The 27,197-nt window shown below is 44.0% G+C and overlaps 1 protein-coding gene across 1 annotated transcript in view; it reads right to left on the bottom strand.

Annotated features, from left to right (window-relative positions):
- Window positions 1–27,197, bottom strand: part of LOC124721953 (thrombospondin type-1 domain-containing protein 7A-like) — a 1,225,854-nt gene that overhangs the window by 259,027 nt on the left and 939,630 nt on the right. Inside the window, exon 15 of the mRNA XM_047247119.1 lies at window positions 8,825–9,028. Coding sequence (XP_047103075.1) covers window positions 8,825–9,028 — 204 coding nt within the window. The remainder of the gene's footprint in view (window positions 1–8,824; window positions 9,029–27,197) is intronic.

Consider the following 27,197-nt stretch of genomic DNA (forward strand, 5'->3'; position numbering starts at 1 on the left):
TTGCACCGAATGGCAAGGAAATTACTTCAGGAAGTACGATCCGGTTTCCACCATGTCTGGTGCACATCCTACGTGGAAACGTTAATTAAACTTAACTGTGGAGGTTTCCTCGTGTAGATGGAGGGAGTCAACATTGGTGAATGTAGAGGAAAGTTAGCCACTGTTTAAAAAACGTCATAATTAAACAGCTTTGGCTTATTAATAGGAAAATAAACCAAACAAATAAATCAAATTGAGATGAATAATATCAGCCTGGAAATGAGGTAAACCTGTTAGTTTGAACTACGAGATGTATAACGTTTGTGTAAATGAGAGATACTATTCGCACATATATTGCTGTTGGTATCTATGCAGTATTTCTAGTACGGTATTGACACTATTCCTAAATCATAGCACGGCATGAAAGGAAGCTATAATATGTGCGTGAAATTTACGACAAGGATGGAATGCGTCTGCAGATTACAAAGCCATCACAACAAAATTCTAAGGTCAACATGGCGTTTGGGAGTGAGAATGTTGGGGAAATTACACCTAGCTCATCCGAAATTAATTATTGTTGAGAAAGAAGCAGAAGCAAAAGAAAGAAAACTAATATACGAGGGCTATTCGGAAAGTAAGGAGCGGTAGGTAGTTAAATGGAAACGTCAGTGAAAATCCGATGAAGCTTTGCAAAGATGTGTTGGGCAGTGTCTCTAACATGGCTGTCGATCGTATCACGTCGCTCTTTTCAGTTCTAAGCACGCAGTGAGCATGTGCAGATGCCTATAACGAGAGAGAATTCTGAGCCGCACATTGCAGGGCACTGAGGACCCGAACTTGGCTCCCTCTCATGTTCATCTCCGCTCACATGACCCGCTGACTATGAAGACAAAATTTTCGCGCAAACAAGAAACTCCATATTAGTGCAGAGAAATACCGGAAAGCACAGGAGGCTGCCCTCTATGACGGGGTTGGGTTGGGTTGTTTTGGGGGAGGAGACCAGAGAGAGAGGTCATCCCTCTCATCGGATTAGGAAAGGAGGTCGGCTGTGCCCTTTCGAAGGAACCATCCCGGCATTTGCCTGGAGCGATTTAGGGATATCACGGAAAACCTAAATCAGGATGGCCGGACACGGGATTGAACCGTCGCTATGACGAGGGTATTGGAAAGACGATACAACGCTACGACAGACGTCTAAGTCGAAGTGGCGACTATGCAGAGAAGTAGCCGGAAGGTGTAGCAAAGTGTTGAAAACAAAACATTTTGATTTTCACTGTAGTTTTTATTTCGCAGCCAACCGGACCTTACTTCCTGTACAGACCTCGTATAAAATACTGGTCAAAATTAGATTATGGTTTCAAAAATCAGCAAGACGCACATGAAAACGAGAATAGTTAATTAAATATCATGGGCTACCACAAAAATTGTATTTTATGAGTTTTTAAAATAGTTTTCGAGAAATATAACAAGTATCAAATGGCTGTCTCATCTGAAATTCTATGGCGTCTCTAAGATAATGGAAATTTATTAGCTAGTATAAAAATAATTTGTATTTCCACCCAGGGAAAATGTCTCAGACCACAGCGCATGCATTATGCGATGTGCAGATCATAGGCACAGGATGTGCACTGTGATGGAGTATTCGATATGGTGATATGGCATTGTTTCTGAAATATTACGACGCTCATCCAATGTGGAAAAAATAAAAAAATTCTTTGTACAACATATATAGAATACACCTGGTATAATTCAATTTTTGAGTTACCTTGGATTCTTGACACATTTATTGGACCGCTCGGCATGGATAACGAATCTCAGTGTAACAATACTTCTCATAAATAGAGGACAACTGATAGGTCAGTTAAATTCAGCGGCAAAAGGAAGGTTGTTCAGTGGGTGAGGATGGTAACACTGCCACGATGTGTAGTGAACATTGCACTCTCTGATCATTTTTTTTTTTAAATCTTCGTATTGACCAACTGGGAATACGTAATATCTTCAAACCCTCTTTCATTGTTTTTTCCGGTACTCCGTCTTTTTCTCATGTTGCTATTCCTTTCTTCTGTCTGTATTGTTACTGACTTCTTATTTTAGCCGAGCGGTCTAAGGCGCTGCAGTCATGGACTGCGCGGCTGGTCCCGGCGGAGTTCGAGTCCTCCCTTGGGCATGGGTGTGTGTGTTTGTCCTTAGGATAATTCAGGTTATGTAGTGTGTAAGCTTAGGGACTGATGACCTTAGCAGTTAAGTCCCATAAGATTTCACACACATTTGAACATTTTGAAATTCTTATTTATTCTTCATTCAAATACTTCTAAATTTAGTATTGCATTCTTAAAAAGTTTCTTCCTGTTACATCCCACTCTTTGATCTTGTTTCGTTACAATTCTTTTCTTATTTCTGAAATCTGTACTATTATCGACTTCTTTTTCCAGATATACAGGAAGATTTGTTTCTTTAGCATGTGTCCAAAGAAGATTAACCTTCGATTTGCCATTACTTCTGATATTTACTGCATATTTTGATAGATCTTCTCATTTTCCAACCATCTGTAATTTGTATTGTTTTTCTAATAATACGTCTTTCAAGTGTCTTTATTCTGTCCAATTTAGAGGTCATTGTAAAACAGTCACATACATGTAAAAATTCTGCTTTTACCACTATGATATATTGTTTTAGTTCTCTATTTCTAGATTATTATTATTATTATTATTATTGCACTGAATCTGAACGAGAATAGTGTCACATAATTAATAATTAGTTAGCTTTCTCGATCAAGTTAATCCTTTACGGAGCCTGTAAATGAATGACATAGAAAATTTAGCGAACTAATTGCAGAAATGAGAGCTCGAAATTCCCTATACCTTAGTTCTTCCTTCGGTAACCCCAAACGGTATGTAATTATTTTGTGTATGACAGTTTTGGGATAACAAAGTGGATAGCAAAGAACCGTAGAAGAGCTGGGTTCCCAAATAACATTGTAGCATGTCCAACGGTAGCTTACTTCTGTTCGTTTACGTTCCGCCTCTCAAGCACCTTATGATGTTATTCAAAAATCTATGTACGCATGGCAAAGGCAGCTGTTCCTCTTAAATCCTCTTGTTCGTCTGTCACCTTTGGTCGACTGCCTTCACTTTATTTCAGCACTTACAGATATTGCTAATACAACAGTGCTGAATTCATATCTTGTTTGGAAGTACGACAAGATATTTTAGAGACCCAGGAAGCTGTGGTCTCTACGTATGCAGGATGCCGAGATCGGAATGCGGGAGTGTGGTCCGGTGAAATTCCCGAAGGCACCGGTGATACAATGTTAGCTGTAAATACGTTTATTTTCAGTAGTCATACAATGCAAATAGCTTCTCTATGACAAAGAGCGTAGGCGCCGGAGTGGCGCGTATAGTCGGAAGTTTCTGACTCGTCTAGCTCAGCGGCGTCTATGTTACATGTCGGAGTTCAGAAATCGCACCTTCAGCAGGGGCGTCGACGTGCAGAAACTCAACTCAGTGGTTTTCAGGCGTTGTTCGCCCTTCTGGGGTGCCGGTAGTTTGACTTGCTGCTTTACCGAGGTGGTCTCCAAGACAGTGGAGTTCATGTTCAGGTCAGCGGTTAACAGCTCCGCACGGGATGACAGTAGCCGTGCGGATGTATGCCCTGGCCTCCTACCCAGAGACGGTCAAGACTCCAGTAGCTGCTCCCAGGTAAAGCCAGGAGGGGGGGGGGGGGGACAATACGAATCCGCCTCTCCTGGACAGTGTGTGTAGCCGGCTGCTAGCAGGTAGCCCTCGCTTCACTCCCAGCAGGACGCTGGTCGAAGATGTGACTTCGCGTTAGTGGCAGCAAAGTAGGCAGCAGCATTCCAAGGCAGTGGATTGCATGAGGCTGGCTGGTTTCTCATACCTGAAATCACCAGACCTCACATCCTGGAACAGCTTGTACTGGTATTCACTGTAACGCACAAGACTGGCAAGCTGAATAATGACTGATTTCCAGCAAACGAATAGAATGTGTACTTCGGAAGTCCCAGTATTTATGCTGACCAGATCGTACCGATGATGTTTTCGGGCTGTAGCGATGAGCGAATTTGGCCCCATTTTCTAAGATTGGCAGTACTTTACACGTACTGCAGCGTCCCAGCTGTGGCTTTCAGTCCTTCAGCTTTGCACTTTCTGCCAACTGAGAGGGCTGAAAGACGTCCTTGCGTATGATTTACATGCTGTTACACCACCTTGCAGTGTTGTCAGAATGACGTTATGTTGCAGTCATTCTGCTGCGGTCGCACTCTGCGCTCTCTGTTCGAATGTGATGTGGCAATGTCCCAGTTGTGTGCTTTGCTATTTGCTACAGTTTCTTTCCTTCCTTGTTTCATTCTGATGGTGACACTGCGCTTGAACCTATCTTGGCTCGGTTCTGCGGTTGTTGGGGAAAACTTTGAAAATTTTACGTTCATCCATAATTCCTTTCTGTGGTGAAACAATATGCAACACAACAAAACTTCACATGTCCCGAAATATTTTATGTTTTATGTTACTATGACAAGACCACTAAATTTGGATCAAAGACTGATTTTTGTGATGAAGAGAAGTACCTATAAGTTCACGTAAACTGTATTAAGGGATGTGTGTAAGGATAAACTGCAGAAGAAGGAAGATTAGAACTTAGCTTCCTGCTGGTGTCAAATACCCTAGAGATGTGGAAAACTCACTATATAGGATAGGAAAGCCCAGCTAATAATCACCTGAAGTGATTTATGGAAGTTACACCTAAATAGCGGTTACAGGATGAAATTAAGTGCAGCATAGCTTGATTAACTGCCAAGTGTGGAAATGAGGTATAGGTGTTACGCAAGAAAAGGAGTGGTTTCTGTTTCTCTTATGGGCGTATTACCACATTTTCGGCTCACTTTATCATAGTAGTTCAATAGTTTAACAAGAAGCAAGTTCCTTCCTTGCACATGTACAACACTGTATTCTGTGAGGTTTGGACAGTTCCATGTAAATGAGTTGCCATCATTCGAAAACGAATTGAAATTTAGAGGTGCAAATTTCCGCAGATAAATTATAGTTACTACACACTGGGACGCAATTATAAATTAGCGTCACAGACTGAAGCAGAATCCTGTTGGAAAACACCTCCTTGAATGCTGTTCATGAATGACAGCACAACAGGTCGAATCACCAGACTGACGTACCAATTTGCAGTCAGGGTGCGTGGAATAACCACGAGACTGCTCTCGCTATTATACGAAACAGCATCTCAGACCATAACTCGAGGTGTAGGTCCAGGGTGTCTAGCACGCAAACAGATTGGTTGCAGGCTCTCAACTGGCCTTTTTGTAACCAATACACGGCCATCACTGGCACTGAGGCAGAACCAGCATACTCGTACCTTCGTTAGCAATCTTCAATTGTGCACGGCGTCAAATGTCTTCGGTTGTCGTCGTTTATGCGTTCTCTTGTGAACCGAGATTACAACAGCCTCTGCTTCCTCAGCATCTTCCGAATTTTGTTATTAAAGCGTGGCGAGTTTTTCCCATCCTTTATCCACTGACTAGGTACATTACTCTCCAGACCACGATTTACAATCTGCTTGAATTTTATCCGTAATTCCTCTAAGTCCAAAAAAATGTTCAAATGTGTGTGAATTCCTAAGGAACCAAACTGCTGAGGTCATCGGTCCCTAGACTTACGCACTATTTAAACTAATTTATGCTAAGAACAACTCACACCCTCATTCCCGAGGGAGGACTCGAACCTCCGACGAGAATTTTTTGAAGGGCGGGAAATTCGGGACCATTGTTACGAATACTTCGACAACTTAGTGATAGAATTTTGACAGTCGAAGTGTCTTTACTCTGAATGTGGTCTGACTTCCCTAGGTCATACATGCCTCGTTGAAAAAAAAAAAAAAGTCCGTCATCGGTGGATCAAGCAATACTCACTTTTTGAAATTTATATTTTGAGCCACGCTCGGTTTGCATCCAAATTGACGGAAGAAAGAGAAATTTGTCAAAATGTTAACTAATTAACAAGTTAAAATGTTAACTGTGGAAATTACTTGTGCATGCGCGAAATTTACATTAGTTAAATGTTGGAGATACCTTTTTAATTTACGCTTTCCGTTTCTCTATAATTAATATTCTTTTTTGCAGCCTGTAATGTCGAAAGGAGATCCGACGATTAATAATACATTACGCTTACATTCTGACATATTGTAACTAAATGTATTACTGAATGGTGTTATTCATTCATATATTTATTGACGTGTGACTTCGGCTTTCCAAGTCTGTCCCTCGTTCTCTCGTCCTTAAAACTTGTACATGTCGATACGTCAAGGCGCGAAGGAGTTACCTTACCCCATGGTAAGTGCGAGGGATTTCGAGAATCACGAGAGGCATTTTCAGGAAAACTTTTTGCGTTTAGTAGTTTACTTAGCGATTATTATATATAAAATATTTGTCGTAATAATAAAAACTAGTGGACAGTTTCGTAGCATTGGAAATTCAATAAAAGTTCATGCAAATACACTTGCTTATTTATTATATTACCTTTGAAATAATATATATATGAAGTAATATGACCAATGTTGAAAAAATATAAATTAAGGAAAAACGGGTGGGACTTGATCCGGCGATTGACCGATTATGCAACTTGAACGGTAACTACATGACCGCCGCAACCTCGTGCTGAGAGGGTCGCCACGCACCGCCGGTATATCATCGATGCGTACAACTTCTCTTGTGATTTCTTCCAAATTGCCCAAGTAGTACGCCTTACTGTCTGCATACTATATTGTTGTAATGGATTACTAAAAGTGTGAATAGTTTGAAGAAAATACATTATTTGAACATCGTGGTCGCCCCTTGTTAGTCATACCTGTGCGAAGGGGGAGATTCGCTAGTAATATCTAAACTGGTACCGAAACACTGCATGACCGAATGTAAGATATCTTCTGCAGATTTATAGTGCCGCCGTGGCTGGAGCTGAGCATCTTGTTGTGCAAGTTGTTAAGGCGTGTACACACTAGGCCAATGAAGGCCAACCAAAGACGGCCAACCGTTTCGTTGGCTAAGTTGAGAGGGCACCAGAGGCTCCATAACTAACATTTCTGTACAGGACTTATCACAAGTAATAGCGGCCGCTTGGCGGGCCAAGGTGAGAGGGCTGCAAGGGCGCCCAACATTTGTACGCAGTGAATTTCACAATTAGTAGCGAAAACTGACACTGATGAAAAACGTACGAGGGAAAAGGAGAGAAGCGGGAGAACGCTGGATGTCAAGGCGCTTGTGTGGAAAAATGTTCTTGAACCGGCCTTTTGTGTCTGTACAAAGGTTCTGTACTTAAGTTTTTCAGAACAGCCACAAGTCGAAATTAGTATGCTTTATTGGCCGGTTTCGATCTTTAATTTAACAAGAGCATCGTCAGATACTCTGGAATTTATGGTTTGAAGTACATTAGTTAACTCTTAAAGATCGACACCGGTCAGTAAAACACACTGAGAGCGACTTGTGGCTGTCCTGAAAAACTTAATTCAAACAGTCGACGTTTCCCCTGCAGCCAATACCTGCTCTCGCTGACGGTGTATATTTAGTATGGCCGGCCGAGGTGACCGAGCGGTTCTAGGCGCTACAGTATGCAACCGCGAAACCGCTACAGTCGCAGGTTCGAATCCTGCCTCGGGCATGGGTGTGTGTGATGTCCTTAGGTTAGTTAGCTTTAAGTAGTTCTAAGTTCTAGGGGAATGATGACCTCAGATGTCAAGTCTCATAGTGCTCAGAGCCATTTGTACCATTTATTATGTTTACAAATACTGGATTATGAGCCGGCCGGTGTGGTCGTGCGGTTCTAGGCGCTTCAGTCTGGAACCGCGTGACCGCTACGGTCGCAGGTTCGAATCCTGCCTCGGGCATGGATGTGTGTGATGTCCTTAGGTTAGTTAGGTTTAAGTAGTTCTAAGTTGTAGGGGACTGATGACCACAGATGTTAAGTCCCATAGTACTCAGAGCCATTTTGAACCTGGATTATGTAGCGGAATATGGAGAGAGCACTAAGATAGAGTTTTATCGTGAACGGGTATGTTTAAGGGCTCCTACGAACTGGAATTATAAGAACAAACTGAAAAGTTTGGATTCTTCGACAGAAATAAGTCAGCCGTTAGAAAGAAATGTGCACGATTTGAAAAAGAAAAATGGAGACTTTATTGACATATTTTCGCCGCGAACGACAAAGAGAAACAAAAAAACTGGGAGTGTCTTTTTGCTTCAGGAACCTCTCTCCTATAGAAGCACTCCGAAAATTTTAGCACATACACAGTTCAATAACAAATCAAAATCTGTAGCTTTTATCCGGAAAAAAATTATGAAATAACCCATGTTCCAATTCAGCTCTAAAGTAGACATTAATTTTGTCGCACCACCCTGCTTCCTTATTTTTAAAAGAGAGATCTACCAGCAGCGCCGTTTCTTCTTCTTTTTATGGTGATCAGCTTCCTGCAGTAAAATAAATGCTGCACATGTGACGACTGCTAAATCCTCTTCTTCCTCATAATATGGGCCGTTTGAAATTGTAATTAAAACTCTACTTTATAACAACAACAAAACAGAAGCAACGTCGACGAGTTATCAGGGCCAACTGCAATTCCACACGACAGAATCCCTTAGCTTCAAGCACTTCGCTTGGTGAGGATGAGAAGACGAACCCCAGTGCATTGGCGACAAGCGTTCGGCCGCAGCCGGTGTCTGTCGTGCGTAGGACTTCACTGACGTAGTGAGTACGCGCCTTAAGAGGTGCACGCAGAATGTGAATATGTTTGTGTGTTCCAAGTACGAGTCGTACGTGCAGCGGTGTACCTGGTTCGCAGTCCGTGTTGCAGGGGTTCCAATCTGACCAGGGCGAGACGGAGCAGTTGACGTGGCAGCCAAGCCTGCAGGGACGCGTCGAGTCAGGCTTGATCAGCGGGAAGCAGTGGTGGTCGTCCCTCCGCTCGTTCGCCTCCACGCACCACACGTCTCGCGTCTGCACTCCCAACCCGCAGTCCCCGTCTGTGCCATTTGCTGCAAAAACGTCAGCCACAGTGACCTGCCTTCATACAAACAAATTGTTGACAAAATTAAACACAAAAATTCGGGCACTGTGCTAGAGAAAATGTGGTAAACGCTATAAGGAGGCAGCTGTATGAACAGAAAGTTAGAAACTACATATCAACATACGTCAAATTTCAATCGGTGTGAAGGATACAGCTGACCGTAGTTGTCACGTGTCACTTTCGATCTGCGGGCGTAAGTCTGAAACAGACGACTAGTACTCGTGATTCATATCTGAATCAAGTAACGCAACTCCTAGTTGGCCATAACAAGGCAGATATTTAAATCAGTATTAAAAGTGACTGCGTATGCTAAATATATTAATGCAGTAATTCCTTGGGGGTTTTGTAGCAGAAATACTCGTGCTTCTCCCTAAGAATATCGTAGTGTCCACGATTTAGATTGTATTCTAACATCACATAGTGCATTCAAGAGTAAGACTCGTGTTTTCATCAAATATCTCAACATTAATACAGTTCACAGTGAGTTTTTTTAAATTTATTTCGATAAGGACTTACCCACCATCCAGAGGCTAAACCAGATGAGACGTAGCGCTTGTAACTGCAAACCAACCTCTTACATAGACAATACGAACGTGCTGAGCCACACAGCAAAAGTAGCTCTAAACTAAAATCTAATCCTAACGTTATTCCACCACCAATCTAATCTGTAGTGAAACTAACCTATGTCAATAGTGGTTCTGTCTATTTTCGATGGTAACGATGAAGGATTCCGGGCAATCAGTGTCACATTACACCTCGAAATGACCACACCTGATATCTCTGTCCATGTCTGTTACATGAGATGTCATTATACGGACTTAGTAAATTTCTCAAAATAGAACCTGTCACCAAGTTCAAACTATATATATGGACAGAACGGGGTTAAGTTCTAAAGATGCATGCAACTGTATTCATATTAACCCCATATCCATGGTAACAATAAACCACATAAGAGTATGAATGTCACATAAAATAGCGTAGATCACACAAGAATATTAATATCACCCATAACACCAATTCATCTGAAAATACCTCAGAAGTCCTAGACGGAGTCGTTAACCCTTCTAGAATCCGAGCTGTAGTCCACGCTGCTACTCCGCCTGCATTCCTATAACCGACCGCAATGTTGACCGTGACGTATTTGTAGCACTATTTTATAAGTACACAGCAAATTTCTTTTGGGAGAACTGATCTGATAGCTTCCCCAGAACCGAACACAATTCCATACTACGTATAACATTATAAAGATTGTTAGCTCTCAGAAGATCTCTATCATCGTCTCGAAGGTCAAATCACTGCACTCGAAAATAACTTGCTCTGGTTTCCCTTCTGCAGTACAAATGCATCTTCTGCCCGTTCTTGTTATTGTTCTCAATAATGATCTTGGATGTCGCCCGTAACGAGCCAAAAATGTATAAACCCTAGTGAAGTCTTCATTTCGTATCGCTTACTAACATTCGGAAAGAGATTCATAAGCCCACATGCCTATCGTAGTGTTCTCCCATTCATTTGCTACTCTCTATGAAGACACATTTTTACTTCCAAATTAATATCGAGCACGTTTCTTGTAATCATTTGCAGTCTGCCAACATCTTCCCTTCGAATGCAGTGTAGTCCGCCTCCAACATCCGTATCTATAAATCCAAAGGGTAAGACCCAGGATCACTGGGATCGCTTCCATCGGAATGGTCTTGTATGCTCCCTAAAGGTGATTAAGTATTCTTGCATATCGATTACGGGAGAGGTCTTTGGTATGTTTTCCGACCGCTCGCTAATCGATTTCGATGACCGCCATGGGAAGTATTTGTGTTTCACGGGCGATCTTTGGAGTGAGTATCTCAGACAATGGACGCCAAGGGCATGGTGGTGCCGCGTAAGCGCTTAGTATTTCAAGGAAGGAAAGATGGTAGTTGTAAAGAGTCAGTTTATGGAAGCAGTTGTATTGAGGTAGTCAGCCCGTTGTTGTCAGATGTGCGCAGCCCTAAGTGGATTTGCCTTTTAGCACAGTGCCTGATGTTATGAATTTGTCGGTGCTGAGCAGTTTTGACTGTGAACCGCATGTTATTGTGGTGCGAGCAGAAAGTGCCGAGCTGGAAGAGGTTGGTATTAGATAAGGTGTTGCCTGATAATTCTCTGGCTACTCAGTTGAAGAGGAGAACTGCTTGTTACTGGTATTGGTATTCAGGGAGGCTGTAATATTAGTTTTGGGAGAGCAAGCTATGTTTTTTAGATTTATTTTGACAATCACATGTTGCTCCTCTCTATGGATTCGGCTCCGAGATTCGAGGTAACCTGTTACAGCTTCTTTTCTTACGGCTTGGCGCGTATCTAGTGGCAGTATAACTAATTACGTTTTCTGAGGAACCACCTAACAGGGTGACGATTAAGCTGAGCTCCATATCCAGCACTGGTTACGTTCACGACCTACATTTAACTCGCTATTGTTTTCATTCACCAAACAGATGGGAAATATTTATGTTTTTTCTTAATATTGCCAATTCAGGAATCGAGCCAGACGTAACTGTATTTTATGTAGCAGGTGGTACGTGTTTTATTAATTTATGCGAGGGTCTGTAGTAGTAATTAGTCTAATTTACCAGGAGTTCAGCTGAAGTTTCCAATTACTCTACTTTGGTCAGTTTATTGAAACCATCCCATGTTTTTTCTTAACTAATATTCAACAAATATTTCGTGATTAATGTTAGTGTGAATTATAAACTTTTGCTGCCTCAGTTCGATTTCTGTGAGGAGTCACAGTTTTATATTAGGGTCAGTTTTATAAAAGTAAGGTAAAACATGCTTCCGAACGACGAAGCTGCGCCTGCCGAGTTCTTATCTTAATTGTGAATGTAGACTTTCCCGGCGTATACAGTTGATGAAAAGCTCTCTGGTTTCCAGCTGTGTGACGGTATTCTAAAACCGTGCGACGTTCAACGAGTGACATAGGTATCATCTTCTGTCGAAATGTCGAGATTTTGTGGATGCCGTGCGGTGCACCCCCGTCCACATCACTGCGGGAGGCTGGGTACAGCAAGGCCGCGGGAAGAGTGGGGGGTGAGGTCGCGGTGGTGGGGGTAGCGATCGCGCCGTTTGCATCTTTGTCACGACATTGCGAACCTGTCTCGCGAGGAGGACGGTGGTGGACACGCTCTTATCTTATTCTTTTCAGGTGATGTGATGTTGTTAGTCCATGTATAAGTAACTGTAACTGTGATTTAAAGTTTTATTCTCGTATCTACGGATAGGAACTGCTCGTTAGTAGCATACAGAGGTCGTTTATTAATCGCGACACACCAGAACATCTCTAAAATACTGATAGATTGTACCGTTGCACAATACATGCTTTGTTGTCTTCCGAACCGTGCTTAGATTTAATGAGATGCTCATCGTCGACATAGATATCTCCTTTTAACAGATGCCATACACCCATTAATACTCAGAAGCACCCTTCTCTATATTTTTTCCAAAGTCCTTCCTAGCTGTACAAACCACAAGGAAGGGTCCACACACTCGCATCAAATGACGCGACAGACGTCAGTATTATATTATGGTAGAAGTTCAGGATGTCCAGAGGAAGATCGTGATACATGATCGTAGTCCTAGCATCATTACATACAGCTTAAGAAACCTCGTCACCCATCCTTATGATTGTTGTTGTTATGGTCTTCAGTCCTGAGACTGGTTTGATGCAGCTCTCCATGCTACTCTATCATGTGCAACCTTCTTCATCTCCCAGTACCTACTGCAACCTACATCCTTCTGAATCTGCTTAGTGTATTCATCTCCTGGTCTCCCTCTACGATTTTTACCCTCCACGCTGCCCTCCAATGCTAAATTTGTGATCCCTTGATGCCTCAAAACATGTCCTACCAACCGATCCCTTCTTCTAGTCAAGTTGTGCCACAAACGTCTCTTCTCCCCAATCCTATTCAATACCTCCTAATTAGTTACGTGACCTACCCACCTTATCTTCAGCATTCTTCTGTAGCACCACATTTCGAAAGCTTCTATTCTCTTCTTGTCCAAACTAGTTATCGTCCATGTTTCACTTCCATACGTGGCAACACTCCATACAAATACTTTCAGAAACGACTTCCTGACACTTAAATCTATACTCGATGTTAACAAATTTCTCTTCTTCAGAAACGATTTCCTTGCCATTGCCAGTCTACATTTTATATCCTCTCTACTTCGACCATCATCAGTTATTTTTTTACTCCCTAAATAGCAAAACTCCTTTACTACTTTAAGTGCCTCATTTCCTAATCTAATTCCCTCAGGATCACCCGATTTAATTTGACTACATTCCATTATCCTCGTTTTGCTTTTGTTGATGTTCATCTTATATCCTCCTTTCAAGACACTGTCCATTCCGTTCAACTGCTCTTCCAAGTCCTTTGCTGTCTCTGACAGAATTACAATGTCATCGGCGAACGTCAAAGTTTTTACTTCTTCTCCATGAATTTTAATACCTACTCCGAATTTTTCTTTTGTTTCCTTTACTGCTTTCTCAATATACAGATTGAATAACATCGGGTACATGCTACAACCCTGTCTCTCTCCTTCCCCAACCACTGCTTCCCTTTCATGCCCCTCAACTCTTATAACTGCCATCTGGTTTCTGTACAAATTGTAAATAGCCTTTCGCTCCCTGTATTTTACCCCTGCCACCTTCAGAATTTGAAAGAGAGTATTCCAGTTAACGTTGTCAAAAGCTTTCTCTTAGTCTACAAATGCTAGAAACGTAAGTTTGCCTTTTCTTAAGCTTTCTTCTAAGATAAGTCGTAAGGTTAGTATTGCCTCACGTGTTCCAACATTTCTACGGAATCCAAACTGATCTTCCCCGAGGTCGGCTTCTACCAGTTTTTCCATTCGTCTGTAAAGAATTCGCATTAGTATTTTGCAGCTGTGACTTATTAAACTAATAGTTCGGTAATTTTCACATCTGTCAACACCTGCTTTCTTTGGGATTGGAATTATTATATTCTTCTTGAAGTCTGAGGGTATTTCACCTGTCTCATACATCTTGCTCACCAGATGGTAGAGTTTTGTCATGACTGGCTCTCCCAAGGCCATCAGTAGTTCTAATGGAATGTTGTCTACTCCCGGGGCCTTGTTTCGACTCAGGTCTTTCAGCGCTCTATCAAACTCTTCACGCAGTATCTTATCTCCCATTTCGTCTTCATCTACATCCTCTTCCATTTCCATAATATTGTCCTCAAGTACATCGCCCTTGTATAAACCCTCTATATACTCCTTCCACCTTTCTGCCTTCCCTTCTTTGCTTAGAACTGGGTTGCCATCTGAGCTCTTGATATTCATACAAGTGGTTCTCTTCTCTCCAAAGGTCTCTTTAATTTTCCTGTAGGCAGTATCTATCTTACCCCTAGTGAGACAAGCCTGTACATCCTTACATTTGTCCTCTAGCCATCCATGCTTAGCCATTTTGCACTTCCTGTCGATCTCATTTTTGAGACGTTTGTATTCCGTTTCGCCTGCTTCATTTACTGCATTTTTATATTTTCTCCTTTCATCAATTAAATTCAATATTTCTGTTACCCAAGGATTTCTATTAGCCCTCGTCTTTTTACCTACTTGATCCTCTGCTGCCTTCACTACTTCATCCCTCAGAGCTACCCATTCTTCTTCTACTGTATTTCCTTCCCCATTCCTGTCAATTGTTCCCTTATGCTCTCCCTGAAACTCTCTACAACCTCTGGTTTAGTCAGTTTATCCACGTCCCATCTCCTTAAATTCCCACCTTTTTGCAGTTTCTTCAGTTTCAATCTGCAGTTCATAACCAATAGATTGTGGTCAGAATCCACATGTGCCCCTGGAAATGTCTTACAATTTAAAACCTGGTTCCTAAATCTCTGTCTTACCATTATATAATCTATCTGATACCTTTTAGTATCTCCAGGATTCTTCCAGGTATACAACCTTCTTTTATGATTCTTGAACCAGGTGTTAGCTATGATTAAGTTATGCTCTGTGCAAAATTCTACAAGGCGGCTTCCTCTTTCATTTCTCCCCCCCAATCCATATTCACCTGCTATGTTTCCTTCTCTCCCTTTTCCTACACTCGAATTCCAGTCACCCATGACTATTAAATTTTCGTCTCCCTTCACTACCTGAATAATTTCTTTTATCTCGTCATACATTTCATCTATTTCTTCGTCATCCGCAGAGCTAGTTGGCATATAAACTTGTACTACTGTATTAGGCGTGGGCTTCGTGTCTATCTTGGCCACAATAATGCGTTCACTATGCTGTTTGTAGCAGCTAACCCGCACTCCTATTTTTTTATTCATTATTAAACCTACTCCTGCAGTACCCCATTTGATTTTGTATTTATAACCCTGTAATCACCTGACCAAAAGTCTTGTTCCTCCTGCCACCGAACTTCACTAATTCCCACTATATCTAACTTTAACCTATCCATTTCCCTTTTTAAATTTTCTAACCTACCTGCCCAATTAAGGGATCTGACATTCCACGCTCCGATCCGTAGAACGCCAGTTTTCTTTCTCCTGATAACGACGTCCTCTTGAGTAGTCCCCGCCCGGAGATCCGAATGGGGGACTATTTTACCTCCGGAATATTTTACCCAAGAGGACGCCATCATCATTTAATCATACAGTAAAGCTGCATGTCCTCGGGAAAAATTACGGCTGTAGTTTCCCCTTGCTTTCAGCCGTTCGCAGTACCAGCACAGCAAGGCCGTTTTGGTTAATGTTACAAGGCCAGATCAGTCAATCATCCAGACTGTTGCCCCTGCAACTACTGAAAAGGCTGCTGCCCCTCTTCAGGAACTACATGTTTGTCTGGCCTCTCAACAGATACCCCTCCGTTGTGGTTGCACCTACGGTACGGCCATCTGTATCGCTGAGGCACGCAAGCCTTCCCACCAACGGCAAGGTCCATGGTTCATATCCTTATGATATGCTCGTGAAAATTAAGCTCTTCGTTGAGATGCAATCCCAAATACTGCGTCCCAGATTTTCTCCTTATCGACACACGAAAATTTAGTAGTAGGGCCCCGCTGATGTTACATACTCACCTGAAGCACTACGTCACCCGTTATTTCCTATTATACAAATTCTTCAGAACATGTAACTGCACCAAATGTAAATGAATAATAACCTAGACTTCTGGGCGTTGAATGGAGTTCTACGGCAGGCATATGAATATTTACATCACGTGTCTATGTTCCACACATGAGAGTGTGGCGTACATTGAGTCATCATTGCTCGTATCCTTTTCATCAGCAGAGCATCCGTACAAGAGGCATGAAGATTGAGATTTTGTCGACGGTTGGCTGCTAATCGCCAGTTAATTCCATTAGTAATATTCATTGCTGAAGTTGATACATGTGACGGTGGAACAACGAATATCCATATACCATTTTCGAGACGCACAGTCTCAGTAAATGTGTAATTCCGTGTGATCCGCAATCCGTTAACTGAGTCCCAATCGTTTTGCTTTACTGACGCCTGCAAATTCCTTGGAAGCAGTCTTGCAACTGGTACTGGAATGCATTCCTTTCGCTAAATGTGTGGAAACACTTTCAACATGACAGAACTCCTGCTACCTGCCCATTTACACGTCGATCATGTATGATGGTCCACTATTGATGGATAGGCCACATTAGTCTAGTTCATTGCTCTTTGAAGTCGATGGAACAAGTTTTCTGTGGGTATGGACGAAAAGTAAAGCTCACAGAGGAAAAGGACACCAAAAATGCGAATCATTCACTGACGATACGAAATGCTTCCATAGTGAGACTGCACTGAGTCATCGTCAGACCAGTTACACGAAATGTTGAGAAGAGATGTCAGGAGTGCATTGAAGCCAGTGGTGGGATTTTTGAAATTCTCACTTTTATATTTGTAAATTACTCACGTGTTTTTGTTGTTAGTGGTTTGTTATGGATAATATTATGACCGCATTCTTGCTGTCTTTGAGATTCAGCGTTTGTGTACCAACATGGATGAGCACACATCCATACCTCATAATTAGCAGCGGTTTTATCTCAGTAGAAAAATGAGTTGATTAGGGATTGGCCTACTCAGAATCTCGAGTTGAGATAGCTGTTTATGAAAAGATTTCGAACGCTAACTCCGTGTCACGTTACGACTGACTTCCATGTATGCCTTCCGTCTTGGCAGTTCTCCTAAAAGCACGAGTTATCGTCTCATAAGACAACTTGCTGTATATAATCGGTAATACTCCGGCAAGAGTGGAATCTGTGGACGTTAGTTGGTGTTTCTTGTAACTGTCTTCAGCATCTCTTTCTTATAATATTTCCCATACACTTCAGGTGAATATGTAATTCTAAACCGTCTTGTCATTTAGCCACAATACGAGATACACCGTCGCATTATGTAATATCTACACGATCATGAAGTGTTTTATCTATATTTTTTACCATATTTGATATTGTGATTGTGTTATCGAAGCTGTCACACGAGAAGGTGGAAGCACTGCATCATCTTCTTTGTGGCGGAATACATGCACGGACCCATACAGTATATCCCATTCTTTAAGTAGTATAATACAACAAATATTCATTGCAGCATCATGAAACTTTTGGCTCTATTCAAATGTATTGATGTTTTTTTTTGCTACCACGCCCCGCGGAATTTGAATCCCCATCAGACGTCATGGACGTCGAAGACCCCTAGAGGTCTCTGCACCATTGCGCCGTAAGCTGTGGCGGCGCGCGCGTCCTGGCCCGCATTTAGTGTAAGGGCGTTACAGTGGAACACGTGGTTCCAGCGGCCAGTAGCGGCGCCCCCTACAGAGTATTTAAGCGCCTGCCTCTGGCTCAGCTAGCTCGGCCCCACCGTGCAACGCTCCCAACACCTTCTCCAATCCCATCTTGACTGGTTCACCACTTGGTGTAACCAGTGGTTGCTCAAGGTCAAAAATTCCAAGACCCAGGCGATCATTGTAGGCAAAACCACCCCTTCCTTCCGACTCCTCGACTTCTATATCACCATTTATGGCGGTCCTATCACCCTCATCCCCACCCTCAAGTACCTTGGCGTCACCCTTGACCGTCGCCTCTCCTGGACCCCACATCTCCGGACAGTCCAAGCCAAGGCATGCTCCCGACCCCATCTCCTCAAGCCCCTTTCTGGTCGCACGTGGGGTCTGGACCCCTCCACCATTCTCCACACCTATAAACCCCTCATCCGCCCTATCCTCAGCTACGCCCACCCCACCTGGATCTCTGCCCCTCATACCTTTTACAAATCCCTTCAAATCCTTGAACGCCATGCGCTCCGCCTCGCCTATCATATCCGCCTCCCATCCTCCAAACGGATCCTGTATGACCTCATTCCGTTCCCACACCTCCTCCTTTTCCTCGAATGGATATGGATCCTCTACACCTTCCGTAAACTTGATACCCCTCACCCACTTGTCTCTCCCATCCTCTCCCACCCCCGTCTGCTGCCGCCCCTGTTTTCCCATGTCCCACCTGCTCTCCATCTCTCCACTCTCCATACACTCGCCCACGGTGGCTTCCGCCAACTCCCCCTCCCTGATGATGCCCTCCTCCTCTCCATCTACCCCTCCTACCAACTTTGATCCTCACCTTCCAGCCCCTGTGTCTTTTCCCACAGGCACTCTCTCTCCCTTCTCTCCCTTCTCTCCCTCCTCCTTTCCTCCCTCCCTACTCTCCCCCAGGCTTCCCCTATTCCCCTACCTTCTTTCCTCCCCCTCACATCTCCTCTGCTACTGGCATCTACCCCCTTCCATCTCCCTCCTCCCCCACCTGTTCCCTTTGGCAGGTCCCTGCACTCGTACACGTATAGTGAACTTTCGCGCGCCGGAGAACATCACCTAGTGTTTGTGTGTGCCGTCGTTTTCGTGTTCCAGTGTTTCATCGTTAGTGCTCCACCGTTCGCGTGTGTCGTCTCTGAAACCTCTGTGCATGTCCGCATTTCTGAACGTTTTTATTTTGGACACTGCGCCCGTGAACGGCTCTGTGTGATTTAATTTTGTATGTCTACGTTTGTATATCCACCATGTCTGTTTTTCGATTGTCTGCTTTTGTATCGTTTGTCATATCTGTGACTGAAGAGTAGCGTAGTATGCCGCTGCTGGGCTACCTGTATCAGGTGTGAAAATAACGATAAAGGAAAAAAAGAAAGCTCAGCTAGCTAGTTTAATCGTTGAGTAACTCTTGACACATCGCCTCGACAACAGACAGCGTGTTTACCGTTCTTTGTTTTCATTACTAGTGGACGTCTTGGATTCATTTGGTTGTCTCTGTCACTCCGTTGCTTCTTGCGTGTTGTCGTTGTACGGTCTCTCTCCATCGTCTGTTGTTGTTTCGTGTCCGTCCTTTTCGTTCGTTTGTTTGTTCGTAAGCTGCTCTCCTTTTGGTCCCGCCGCGCTTTCTCGGCCACCCCACGACCGTTCCGGTCGCGGTTACAACAGGTTACAACATCTTTCTCGACGAGGTAAACGTTGGTAGTTGCTAGCATGGAGGCAAAGTTGGTCTGTCTTCTGGAGCAACAGCAGCAGCTCATGCGGCAGCAGCGGCTCCAGTTAGACATCTTACAATCGTCGCTGCTGTTTGCTAATGGGCAAAGTCGATGCCACAACAGCTTCCGAGTCCTTGGATGTCCGATGCTTTCCCACGTCCGCCGTCGTTTCAACCCTTAAATGATACTAAAGAGGACTGGAAACCTACTTACAACGGCTGAAACAACATTTCACAGCTTTTAAAGTCACGGACGACTCTTTGCAGCGGTCGTTGTTTTTGTCTTCGGCCTCCCCAGACATGTTCGTTCTTCTCCGCAAGTAGGCACCGTTGTCCGATCCTGTGGCTCTCTCTTTCCAGGAGATATGGTTTTGCTGACGAACTATTATTCCCAACGCTACCATGTGGTTGCCTCTCGGCTGGAGTTACACCAGTAACATAAACGGCAATCAATGCGATTTTACGTGCACCCATCAGCAGTGTAAGGCTTCGTATGCGGACTCCCTGATCCGGGATGTGGTGGTTCAGCTGACTCTCGGCCTGAGGCCCATACTGCAGCGTTGAAACTCGAAAACCCCTCCTTGGAAGAGTGTCTCCGCATTGCCCACTCCTTTGAAATGGCTCAAGCGGCTAACGAGCGTCTTATGGCGCGACCTCAGGTGGCGGCGATCGCAGCGTCACGGCCTGTTCCGCCCTTGCGACGTCGACGTGGCCTTGTTTTTACGTAATTACGCTTACACCATCCGGTATAAGCCCACCGCCCACCATGCTAACGTGGACGCTTTGTCACGTCTCCCAGCCGGCCCCGATCCTGCCTTTGACCAACAGGAGATCCTCTGCTCTCACATTGATTCCACCCGCCGGGATGTGCTGGACGGTCTGCCTCTTATGGCGGCTCTCATTGCTGCGGCTACCCACTGCGACCCTGTCTTGTGGCAGGTTATCCACTACGTCAGATGCAGTCCGATTTCAGCCCCTGGCGCCACCTGTCCCACAGACTCTCCATGGTTGATGATGTTCTTCTGTTGGCCACGGAGTTGGATGCCCATCAGGTGGTCATCCCACCAGAATTGTGGCTTCAGGTGCTCAGTTTGTTACACCATGGCCACTGGGGTATGTCCCGTATGAAAGTTTTGGCCCACCGGCACGTGTATTGGCCCAGCATCACTGTGTGCATCACCAGGCAGGCCGCCCCCCCCACCCCCCCCAGTCGTTTGCACCCTGGCCTGTGCCTCGCCAGCCCTGGGATCGCATCCATATCGTTTTTGTGGGCCCATTTTTGGGGTCCATGTGGTTACTCATCGTTCATGCTTACTCCAAATACCCATATGTTGTCTGCATGGCATCCACCACCATGGAGGCTACACTCACGGCCCTGGCCCAGGTTCTCACCATTGAGGGCCTGCCATACACGTTGGTCTCTGATAATGGTCCCCAATTCACGGTCTCCTCCTTCCACGACTTCTGTCAGGCAACAGTCTCAAAAATATCCATAGCCCCCCTTTCCACACTTCATCCAATGGCGCAGTGAAGAGGCTTGTCTGCACTTTTAAACACCAGTTGACAAAGGCAGTCGACATGTCTTCAACCACGTCGGCCCTCACACTGTTTTTGAGCACCTATCGCACTACACCAATAGACAGACGCAGTCCAGCACAGCTCCTTCATGGGCGACAGCCACGGAACCTGCTCCATTTGCTGACATTATCCCTCTCCCGCCCCCACTCCAGGCCCTCGCAGCGGTATGCACCTGGCACGGCCGTATGGGCCTGCGAGTATGGGTGCCAGGTGAGTTGGACACCTGCCACGGTCGTCGCGGCCCATGGATGGCGTGTGACGTCGGTGCAGACGTCGAAAGGGTTGGAGCGCCGCCATCATAATGAACTTTGCCCGCGTGCCCCCGCGGGACTCGCTTGGCTGCCTCTTCCCTTACCTCCTTCGGCTGCGGATGTGGTCCTCGTGTCACTGTCCTTCCCCCGATTGCCGTCTCCCAGCGGGCCTGCCGCCGGCCCTCTCCAACCCTGGGTGGATTGGCGGCTCCCTCCCCTGCCCTACACTCTGGATTGGCTGCATGGATACCTCGGGCGTCCCTTCCTCCCCGCCAATAGTGGTCTCTCCACTGCTGTACACCTCGGCACTGTCTGGGGCGGTTCTGCCCCGACACGTAAGTTTCAGGGGGGAGGGATCTGGTACCGTGTGCCTCGGAATTTCAATCCCCGGCAGACATCATGGACGTCGAAGACCCCTAGAGGCCTCTGCACCATCGCACCGTAAGCTGTGGTGGCGCGCGCGTCCTGGCCCGCATTTAGTGTGAGGGCGCCACAGTGGAACACGTGGTTCAAGCGGCCAATAGCGGCGCCCCCGATAGAGTACTTAAGCGCCTGCCTCTCGCTCTGCCAATCCAATCCAAAACCCACAACCGCCTCCGCCTCCTCAAACTCCTCTCTGGCCGGACATGGGGGTTGCATCACTCTACCATCCTCCACACCTACAAATCCTTAATCCGTCCCATCCTCTGTTATGCCAGTCCTGCCTGGATATCTGCCCACCCCCCAAATTCTATAAGTCCCTCCAGATCCTTGAGCGTCATGCACTCCGCCTCGCCTTCTGTATACGCCTCCCGTCCCCCACGTGGATCCTCTATGATCTCATTCCTTTCTCCAATCTGCTCCTATTCCTTGAACATATCCACATCCTCTACACCTCACGCCGCCTTGATCCCCCTCACCCCCTGGTTGCTCCTCTCCTCTCCCATCCCTGCCCCCTGCCACGTCTTCACTGTTGTGTCCCCCCTACCCTCCAACTCTACACCCTTCATCTCCTTTCCCAAGGTGGCTTCCATCAACTTCCCCTCCCGGATGATGAACTCTCTCCCTCCATTTATCCCTCCTATCAACTCTGATCCTCACTCCCCCTCCTTTCCTGTCCTTTTCCCGGGCTCCCTCTGCCTCCCTTCCATCCTCTTTTCTCCCCACCTCCCCTCTCTCTGTCCCTTTCTCTCCCCCAGTCCTTTTGCATTTCCCTCCTCTGCCTCTTCTCATTCCCTCTCGCGTCGGCCCTCCCCCTCTCCCCCTTTTATGAGTCCTCTCCCTCCTTGGTTCCCCCCCTTTTCGTTTTTTCCTTCCTCCCTTTTTATTCCTCCCCCTCCTCCAGGTCCCCCCCCCATCTGCCTTTGGCTCGGGAGTGTCATCTCTGTGCCGCCATTTTCGTGCAGTGTTTTACAGTGAGTGTTTTACAGTGAGTGTTCTGTGTTGCGTTTTTTGGGAAGTGTTGCGAATGGCCATCATCCTGTCGCTGGGTGTGCTTTTTATCTCTTGCGAACAGAAACCAGACTGTCGCCATGTTTGTTAATTGTGTGTGTACTATGTTACTTGTCTGATTCCTGTGTCTTTTATTAACATTGCCAACCCCTTTTACTTTCTGTTTTAACTTTCCGCATTTTTTCGCCATTTTACGCTTTGTCACCGTTTTACCGCCTGTTTTTCTTGTTTCTTTTCTTCTTCCCTTTTTTTAAAAAAAAGTCTGTAGGCTGTAGAACAGCGTACTAAGCTGATGCCAGCCCGCCCCCTTCCAGGGGAATTGAAAATCAATAAAGAAAAAAAAAGCTCAGACAGCGAGTCTAATCGTTCCGTTAGTCTTGACACATCGCCAAGACAACAGACAGTGTGTTTACCGTTCTTTGTTTTCATTTCTAGTAGACGTCTTGGATTCGTTTGGTTCTCTGTCACTCTGTTGCTTCTTGCGTGTTGTCGTCGTAAGGTCTCTCTCCATCGTCCGTAGTTGTTTCGTGTTCGTACTTTCCGTTTGTTTGTTTGTTCGTAAGCCGCTCTCCGTTTGGTCCCGCCGCGCTATCTCGGCCACAATAGGTTACAACATTTTTACCACAATATTTAGCGGTATTCTTTTATGCCTGACACACAGGAATGTATTGCATTCCATTTGTCTAGTAACACAACAATTGAAATGTTACATACAGTCCAGGCAGCTATCTAATACGGAAACTTTGGGAACTAGAACTACGCCATATTATTGTATGTTTCTTCATAACCACGTAACTTTAGAATGTATTTTCTAGTTTACGGATTAATAAAGTCCACTTGTCCTCGATTTCCAGTTACCTTAAGATTACTTACCTATACTGGCAAAGGTTTTGTATCAGGACGCTTGCATGCGTCTTATACGTAGTCCTTGCAAATGGTGTACTCGTTGGAGCTGATTTCCATCTGTTGTGGCCAGTACCGTGTTCGTTTCTGATATGTGCAGTAATCACGAATTCAGTTTCTTGAGTTTTTATCCTATCCACCACATAACAGTAAAATTAAAACAGCTGCTTTTATCTGTGTGTTTTGTGTGTTCTCGTAACGTGATTACGTGTTTTATACCTTATTTACAGTGTGTAAGTGACGAAGGCTGACACGAGCCCTAGAAAATAACGTAGTTTTCCTTTTTTTGTTAATGTTGGTTACTGCTCTATTTTCAGCATGGGAATAATATTTATTTTATTTTAACTTAGATTTTAATGGCTGTGCTGTGAGACGTATATTTACGAGAGTGAACTGAAACGTAATGCTTCCGAATTTTTTAGATGAAAACTCTTAAACATTTTTCAATAAAAGAAACGTTACTAACATCCAACACCTTTAGTCTCAATGTGTACATAGTTGCAGGCCTCTACCATTAGAAGGCTACGAATTGTAGCGTGTAACATGGCATTGTGTAAAGTAACAATGTACGTGCGTGAAAACCAGCGCGCTGTAATGGACTTCCGAATTCGTAATGTACGTCCGCACATGGACCACCCACGAGGTTTGCGACATCTGCAACAGTCCGACGTCTTGGGTCCAGTGTCATCGATCATCCTCCACACAGTTCCGACTTGGTCCCATACGATTTTCATTTGTTTCCAAAACCTAAAAAATTCCTTCAAGGACTTCACTTTGTTAGTGATGAAGCAATGCATGCAGAGATGAGGTTGTGGCCTCTACAGTGACAGTATCAACAAACTAGTCTCTCGTTGGAAGAAATGTGTTCGTTCCCGGGATGACTATGTTGAGAAATAAATACCTTGACATGAAGAATAAAGATGTAGGATGTTAATGACTTTCGTTTTATTTAAAAAGTTTTAAGAATTTTCATACAAAAAATCGGAGGCATTACTTTTGAGCCCTTGCGTGTAGTATCAAGCAACATTATGGTTTCTTTTAAGACTAATATCTCCTTGATGACTACGATGAATCTAAAGATGTTACCTCAGAGATCAAACACAAAAAAATATCATGAGAAAAGAACATAATCTACAGTGTACACAAGAAAGACATAGAGCAAATATGCATAAAGTGGAAACAAACTACCAACAGAATTAGGAAAGAGAGATTAGTTAAACAAGTAATCAATTATAAATCAGCAGTAAAGAAAGATGGAAAGCGGTCGTGAAACGGATAGCTTCGGTAACGACGGAACATAGTAAGCATGCTCCATGAAGTGAAGAAGAAGAAGAAGAAGAAGAAGAAGAAGAATTATTCATAATTTGTGTAGGTTTGTGAAAAGTACTGCTATTTTGAATGTATGATTCTTAAGACTGATAATTTTCAGGTTGTTTTATGTACAAATCTCGAACTGTATGGCCATCTCAGTCCATATACTGAAAAAGTCGAATAAATATTGTATAAAAAGGCATGAGACAGTTATAAAACAATTTTCAAAAATATAATCTACTGAAGAATATTTTATGAAGCAAAATACTCCGATTATAAAAAATTTCCTTAGACACTTGTTCGCATAAATTTGTCGAGAGGTTTAGATTACAAAGTCGTTCGTAGTCATTCCGTCAGTATACTGAAAGAGTAGGGTGATCTATACTCATAGCTGTACACCGAAATTTGTAATGAAATTTAAATTGAGGAAAATGAACTAGATGATATTTTAGTTAACATAAAATACCAGTGCCAACTGGTATTTAGCGCAAAATGCCGGGCCCCTGGACCTGGAACGACTACAACATCGATTCAACGGCAGCCAAAAACACAGAAAAGTTTTAAATACTTTGTAATTCCGGATTTCTAACCCAGGCTGAAGTCAAGTGCATAAAAATTCGTTTCATTAGAATATGTGTCACAAAATGAAATTTTGTAGTTAATTAAGATAAGGGAAGTTACACTCCACTCTTCAACTGTGGAAAAGGTCTGAATTAACTTCTTATTAACACTTTCACTGCGGCTGACGCCGATAAGCGTCACAACAAGCCACGAGCCAGTGCGGCTGACGCTTATAAGCGTCCGCTCTCACTGTCGGATTACTCAGTCTAGTTTCAGCGTCTAAACTAGCATCAAAGCGTGTAAACTTTTATTTTTCGTGGTCAGTTACCGAACGTATATTGTTCGTAATGGCGGCTAATGAAACGACACCTGGACGTTCCAATGTGAAAAGGAGCAGGAAAAGTGTTAAATTGACAGAGGAACAGTTACTTAGTGTACTAGACGACAGCGATTTTCTGTGTAGTGCGGACGAGGCATACCACGGAGATTGTCATTTAGAGGCTGCAGAAGAATTGCAGAGTGATGATAGCGTGGAAGCACAGCTTTCGAATCTGTTTCGTGATGGTGCCGAATCTGACAATACGTATCACGACGATTGTGTGGAAATCGACGACGAAAAAGAGCCCGACCTGTCACACGGAGATAATCCAGGTGATTCCTGGCATAAAGAACCACATAATATGCAAGCGCACAAACCTGGATACTGCTTGAACTGCTGTATAATTTCCCATAAGTAGCAAAAACGCGATAATATCGGGGAAATTCCGATTATCAAAGACAACTTCTTTTATTTCTTTTGACATTGTAAGGTTTCTTTTTATCAAGTGAAAGTTTTTTTCCACGAGTACTCAGAAAATGAGGTTTCCTTTTGTGTTAAGTCGACTTATTTCTTATTGCGTTGTAAAGCGTTCACTTCAGTTTTATTGCGAAAGAATTTGTTGTGCTAAATTTGTTTCAATAGCACGGCAATTGAAATGATGGGGGACACGAGAGAAGCCGCCACGGAGAGTGTGTTTCACTTACTAATTTCTACACAGCCGGGCGTCCCATGGGCGTCTATGATAAATGTAGACAGCTAATTCTCTCATACCAGGAGCAAACATGCTACTAAATTGACGACCTCTATCAGTCAATCTTAAAAATGCGCATTTGAAGTAAATATAATTTCAAATGAATCCAGTTTCCTTTTTCCTTTTTTTCCTTCTTAAGAATATGCGTTTTGGAATCCAAATTTTCCCTGTATGCAGTGGATTTTTTGCTTGTTTGAATTGTATTTTTTGTTACATTATCAACAAATCACGAGCATTTGAATGACGCCCGTGACCCCATAAGTGTCAGACAGCAAACAGACTTTAAAACATGACCACAATACAGTCGAAGATTATTTGAAGTAATGCATCTAAGGTGTCATCATTAAGTCAGTATAGAACATGATCCTACAGATCTTACAAGGTCTTGACGTCAGCATATAGCTCAGGTGTGCTTAGGAGCGTCGGCTCCGAGCGGTACCTGCCGTTTCAGAGCGTTACCGGCCCGCACTCGCACGTTGACGGGCCGCACTGAAGAGTTGCGCGCCTGCAGCGATGCCGCAGCGAAAGTGTTAATGA

This window comes from Schistocerca piceifrons, chromosome X (genome assembly GCF_021461385.2).
Source record: "Schistocerca piceifrons isolate TAMUIC-IGC-003096 chromosome X, iqSchPice1.1, whole genome shotgun sequence".
Taxonomy (NCBI): Eukaryota; Metazoa; Arthropoda; class Insecta; order Orthoptera; family Acrididae; genus Schistocerca; species Schistocerca piceifrons.